Below are 6,921 nucleotides of genomic sequence, written 5' to 3' on the forward strand. Positions count from 1 at the left end.
TCTTATAAAAATGATAAGCTTCAAAGCACTTAGATTCTCGTCTTTCAATTAAAGGTTTAAAGGCCGTTCAATAAATGGCAAAGGCAAGGGACAGTGACATTACCCTATCAAGTAGGACATAGCCCAAGAGACTGACCATATATACATATGATCAGCGTCCAAGCCCCCTCTCCACCCAAGCTAGGACCAAGAAGGGCCAGACAATGGGTGTTGATGACTCAGCAGATAGATCTATAGGCTCCCCAACACCCTCCCCCCTCGTGAGGTCACAAGTATGGGGAGGTAGGACCAAGGAGGGCCAGGAAATGGCTTCTGGTACCTCATTAGATAGACCCATGGTCTCCCAAAAAACCCTCATATTTAGCTCACAAGGATGGTGAGGTTGTAGCGACTAAAGGACCTAGCGAACCCCAGTCTTGCAATCCCCCGGCAAGGACATTACCACCAGGCCACCACAATCTTACAGTTAGTTAAGATGAAGTGCTGTTCCAAAATCCAACAAACGGAACTGGAGAAGGCCATATATACATGAGATCAGCGTCAAAGCCCCCTCTCCACTCAAACTGGGACCAAGGAGGACCAGGCAATAGCTGCTGATGACTCAGCAGATAGACCTATAGGCTCCCTGAAACGCCCCATCCTTAGATTACAAAGAGTGAGGTTGTAACGACCAAAGGAACTAACGAGTTCGAGTGGGACTCCAACCGCAGTCTGGCAATCACCAGGTAAGGACGCTACCACCAGGCCACCACAATCTTACAATTCGTTTAGATGAAGTGCTGTTCCCCAACCCAGCAAAAGGAACTGGAGGAGATTCAAGTCCCAAAAGGGAATTGGTGTTTTTCCACATGCAACTGCCATAAAGCAAAACCAACTTTCCCTTTACTGTCGACATGATAGTTTTCCTCTGGATTTATTGTTCCTTCTCTCTCCTTTCTCTCAAGTTTCTTTTATTTTGCTTCTCCTCAATTCTCTTCCACTTACTCTTCCATTCTATGTTTCCTTGATAGTGTACTATGGCTCCTTTTCCTTTGCAAGTTCTTCCAAGTTCGCTTTCAATGATACACATCATCTTTACTCTGTCTTCCTTCCATCATCTCGATCAATCACGTCCTGTGTTTGTTTCTCATAATCTTTTAACTCGTATATTGTGCCATTAAAGTCCCCTTTTACCGACATTCCACCCTAAAGAGACGTTGATTTTACGTAGAGGGAAGCGCTTATTTTTCTTTTATCTGACCCTGACGGCGTGTCTCTGTTTAACTTGTAATTCAAGCAATGCCGGTATATTTATCTTCATTAATGGTTATCTGTTTGATAACTAATTTTCATGAACATGTCGAAGAGCTATGGGGGATATGAGGGTAGGAGGCAGAACATTGATAGTATAGATAAGAATACATTACCTAAAAGTATGAACTAAAAGACACGATATGAGTTTACTTGATGCTAAGATCAGGGTAGGAATATACAGGTATATGTCTAAAAAAAGGACAAGAAAGTGGTGAGTGGGAGCCTAGTAAATAAAAAAAAGAGAAAAAAACAATTAAAAATTTCTCTTACCTGTCGAATAAAAACAAAAAGTACCCATTGCTTCAATAAACGTTATGTTTACGTGTATATATATAAAAACAAGAACACACAAACGAGTCAGCTTTTATCATTTCTACACACACACAAAACACAAATATATAAACAGACGTAGATGCAATGACATGTATGAGGCATTTGTTCTGCAGTCGACTAGTAACGGCTCATGATGACGATGATATATATATATATATATATATATGTGTGTGTGTGTGTGTGTGTGTGTGTGTGTGTTTCTTTATAGAAATTATAAAGGATGAAACTTATGTGTTTGTATGTGCTGTATATACACATAAATATTACTATTTTGAAACAATTGATGCCTTTAGTTCTTATCGAAAGTTAAGGATATATATATACATATATATATATATATATATATATACATATATATATATTTATATATATGTAAATATATATATATATATATATATATACACACACACACACACACACACATATATATATATATATATATATAAAAGTGTACGTACATACACGAATGAGGTAAGATTGTCCTATATCGTGATTGAAATTTGTTAAAAAGATAAATATATTTTCAAAGAGAGAGAGAGAGAGAGAGAGAGAGAGAGAGCTATGCGGGCTATTTAATAACACATAACTTAGCTGCGAATCCTAATTTTATTTTCTAGCGTTCCAGTCCTGAGGTTATCGTTTCCTACTCCAAACGAAGACGTAACGAAATTACTGGCATAGAAAAGAGATAAATAAATAAAACGATAAAATATGTCGTACATAAGAAAATTCTACTTTGTTCCAAAGTAGTTTCACAAACTAGATTAACACGCGAAAAAAAAAATATTGGACGGGAACTGGATAGTGGAAATAGAGAAAAAAAATATTTAAAACGAAATTGTAGCCTGGAATAGTGGACTGGAAAAAGAATGCCCTTTTTTTTTTTTTTTTTAAAGGCAAGGGTAAGCTATTCCCTTCGCTGCTATGCAAATTGCCAGACATTATTTATGACGGGTGCAAGCGGAGGATAGAAATTGACAAAGCCTTCCTATTATGAGAAGCAATATAAAGGGATTGAATGATTAGTTTATTAGGGTTCTCTGTCCTCATAACTTCATTGGTGACTATTGTTTGAAAAGTAATTTAGCAGCAATGTATATTTCTTATTTTTCTTAAAATGACTTCCTTCATTATTTTTATATGAATAAAACATGTCACAGAGAATTAGAAATTAAATGTGTGTGTGTATATATATATATATATATATATATGTGTGTGTGTGTGTGTATGTGTGTGTGTTTGTGCGCGTGTGTGTGTGGTGTGTGTGTTTGCATGTATATGTTTGTGCAAGTGCAGCACACACACATATATATACATATGTATATATATACATATTTATATATATATATATATACATATATATATATATATATATATATACATATTTAAATGTATATATATATATATATATATATACGTTTTAACAAGTGTCTATTGAATATTATGTTTAAAACAGATTTAGCAGAATCTGGGTCTAAAACTGTAATACAAATAGAAATTAGTTAAGTTGAAATTCCCAAAATTATCTTTTCCCATCAGCTGAACGTTTAAAAAACGTTATGGAGAGTAAGAGATTCGAAGGAATCTCTTCAAGAGATAAAAAAAGAAAATTGTAATTCTGGTCACAGGTGTAACTTTCCCTGTTCTTTCAAACCTAAAAACTATCCCGCCATAACTCGGGTAATATTTTGTCTAGATTACACGATTTCATTTTCCGACTCTTACTTACTTTTTGTTCGGTGCAATTCTGTAAAAAGCCTGGAAAGTGGGAGTAAGTCTCTTAGCAAAATGTATTAAAAATGGAGTAAAGCAAAGCGTTTGTCTGACGAAATATGCGACAGCAGTGGACGGGTGAACTCTCTCGAAAACATTGGTTAATACTGATTATCTCTTTGATAAAAGCTGGATGAACGTCTCTGTGTTTAGCGGTATTACTTCCTTACTCTTGCAAGCGAACATAAAATTATAAAAGCTCCATAATTCCTCCTTAATTAGCAAATTTTGAAATACAAAAATCTCTGCGATTGACGTTGTAATGCATGTTGAATAAGCTTCGAGTTTAAGCTTAGCATTGAATCCCCGTTTTACAAGTTTAATGGAAATCTATTTATGAATTTTTTGGCGAAAATATTAATTCATGGAGACCCTTTTCACGTGGGCAACTAATTAAAAAGAAATTAGTTTCAAAGATTACGTAAAGCCAAAAACTTGCAATGATTTCATGTGCAATTTATTTAACATTTACAAAATATTTTGGAGTTCAAAAAATTTATTGCCTATGCATTCATATTTATGTTTTACGAGGATAATCTGTTCCATTCTAACAATCATAAATAAGTGTTTCATAAATACCAAACATGAGGTTATTAACTAAATCCTTCCTGTTAGGTATCAACTATTAAGAGCGCTCAAATAAATAATAACTTGTGGAATACCATTGGCATAACTCAAACGCCACAAGCGTTAAAATTTCCTGTGGTGTTAGAGAGGGAATTAATTCTCCCGGAACTGCTATATTTAAATACTCCTGTGTCATGAGAGAGAGAGAGAGAGAGAGAGAGAGAGAGAGAGAGTGAGAATGTTCTGGTAAATTGCATAGTTATGTATTTATATGTGGTTGATGTTAATGGAAGTGGCTGTTAGAATATTCAAAAAATTTCTTTACGTGCAGAAAAAGAGAGAGAGAGAGAGAGAGAGAGAGAGAGAGAGAGAGAGAGGTGGTGGGGGTGTCACTTGTCAGGTGTTAACATAAAACTTGCATAACAAAAAACTTTTAAATTAATGCAGTCTGTCTTCATATGGAATGAATTTGAGAGAGAGAGAGAGAGAGAGAGAGAGAGAGAGAGAGAGAGAGACAACATTTTTGTTGTTGTATGGTAACATAGAATATAGTGTCATATGATATTAATTGAACTCAGAACATATTTTTTAATAGTTTCGCCCCCTTCGGATATGGATTACCTTGTCGAGGGTGGGGGGCCTCGTGTTTTGCTAGTGTACAATTGTTTAGACCGGGCACTGCCACGTATAAATATTTCCCTTACTCTTTCTAGCCGATTTGCGACCCACAACTGCCAGCTTACTACTAGGTACATTATTCAATGCCAAGGTGAGCAGATACATGCGAAATTTTCAGGAACTCGCCCATCGGATCTCCCTCGTTCGGCGATTCGAACAAAGTTTTTCAGTCTGACAGCTGAGAGCATTACTGACAACACCATGAGAGAGACGATAAGGGCTAGATAAAGCTTAAAGTTAAAAGAATCAGTGCAACGTATTATGGGCCTTCCTTTGGATATCAAAAAGAAGAAAGTGAAAAAAAGCTACATTAAGTAATAAAACTAACGACCAATTCTTGTTTGCCAGGAAAAAGGCATATCCTCTTCCTGTACAATTGGAATATCAGATTTAAAGAAAGGGCGTTCAATTTGATATAAACATTCTCTTTCCTTTTTGGGGGGGTAACATTTTCCTCATATCGTATTCTGTCTCTGGTTTAAATTCTGGATGCAATTTTGTGTGCACATGAGTAATGATACAATTAAAAAAAAAATCAGAGGTTTTCTGAACTATCTGCTTATGTTTATCAGTTTTCTTTCATTCTAAAATCTATCATAAATCAGAGTACCCCTGAGAGTCTCCCAAAATTCTCAAAGAATTTCTAAGTTAATACAAGAGTAATAATAATCATGACAGCTATTAAGATTATTAGGCATAATTACCACATAATGAAAGCTATCGTAAACAACTACCGAAATTATCTTACCTTCAACCCGTGAATGATTTGATTGCAATGCTCTTGGGGTATGTCATTCGTAATGGACACAACCAGGCCTTCGTACCCACTGTTAACCAGCTTCAGGTCTCCTTGGCACTCCACCAGCAGCGCTGCAAGAACTATTACGAGGGTCTTATAAATAGTCCACATTTTTATTGGCTTGGAGTTTACGAGATGAAAAACTTATCACTTTGTCAGTTTGGTAACTTCAACAGTAGTATTTTCCGAGAGAAGATCGTCGAAAAAGTTTCATTGTTATTAACAGTCAATAGTTTCACTTTTTCGTATGGAAAAAAATTCTAGTTTTCTCACTATATTTCTTTTTATTTAGACATAAAATTAACTTTGATTATGCAGAGTCACCCACTGTTTATTTTTGACATCTGTTCCAGGAGAATTTTTGCAATCATTTGTTTTTCAAAATTTCATTGTCCATGTTCTGAATTTTTCTTTCATATTTTCACAGTTCGATTCGGTCTTAGAACCAATAAATCCTTTTGCTTGATACTGCAGATAGTTAATTCACGGAGAGAAAATAGTTCCCCAAAAATAAGTTCAAATTTCACTTGAAAAATTCTCCCCACTCAATTAAAAGTTCAAAATTTCAGACGTTCGGTAAGTCGTTTGCTCTTAGCTCCTCGTAGCAAAGCTTGTCAACGACTAGATAGTAATCTCCCAGTCAATCAAGCCTTGTATGAGGTAAAAACAGGCGACTTTGGAGTAGCGGCCCAGAGATGCGTCATGTCTCTTTAACGTCCCGTGCTGTACTGAACTAACCATAGCGTTTTCGCCGCTTCGCCGCGCGTTATCGGAGGGGTGTTCGTGGGAACCTCCTCCTACTCTGAGGGAGTGGGAGACTCAAGGAGTGAGAGAAAGACTGAGGGAAGTGAGGAACGAATCCTCAGCGGTTGGCGCGCTATACCGGCATTTGCTCCGCCCACTTTTCCTTACACCGCAGGCGTTTCATCGGCTGTTCCGGTAACTAACGCGTGATTGTTACTACGTAAGTTTAGCTTATGCAATAATTCGCGACTACAGCTTTTTCCGGTAAACAATTCATAGTATTCATTTCGGTAATTAATCTTATAAGGAAATGCGTCATTCATTTTTCAATGTCCCTTCCCCCTATTTGCGTTACATTATGTATTTACTAATAGTTCATGTGTAAGTAATGAGTCTATAGGCGTAGGAGATGATGATATATATATATATATATATATATATATATAGTGTGTGTGTGTGTGTGTGTGTGTGGAATCAAATACCGAACAGAAGAACAATAGTTTGATAAATTTGTTTAGAATCAGCACATGATAGAGGTGGAAAAGCTCCTAAACAAGATCAAGGAAAACTATCAGAAAACCGAAAAGCCAAATAAAGAAATGATTGTAAATGAGGTTAAAATCCAAGTGAAATTAAATATTATTAGCAGAACTATCTGAAATAGTAAATAAACTAAAACCGAAATACATTAGTAAACACTAGCAGCCCGAAATTGAGGAACCCTAAAAATTGGA

The 6,921-nt window shown here is 36.0% G+C and overlaps 1 protein-coding gene across 1 annotated transcript in view; it reads right to left on the minus strand.

Annotated features, from left to right (window-relative positions):
• LOC137639839 (calcium-activated chloride channel regulator 1-like) overlaps positions 1-6,247 on the minus strand; it is a 16,508-nt gene extending 10,261 nt beyond the window's left edge. Inside the window, exon 1 of the mRNA XM_068372079.1 lies at positions 5,393-6,247. Coding sequence (XP_068228180.1) covers positions 5,393-5,554 — 162 coding nt within the window. The 5' untranslated portion in view covers positions 5,555-6,247. The remainder of the gene's footprint in view (positions 1-5,392) is intronic.
• Positions 6,248-6,921: the final 674 nt, after the last annotated feature.

The sequence above is a fragment of the Palaemon carinicauda genome, chromosome 4 (genome assembly GCF_036898095.1).
Source record: "Palaemon carinicauda isolate YSFRI2023 chromosome 4, ASM3689809v2, whole genome shotgun sequence".
Taxonomy (NCBI): Eukaryota; Metazoa; Arthropoda; class Malacostraca; order Decapoda; family Palaemonidae; genus Palaemon; species Palaemon carinicauda.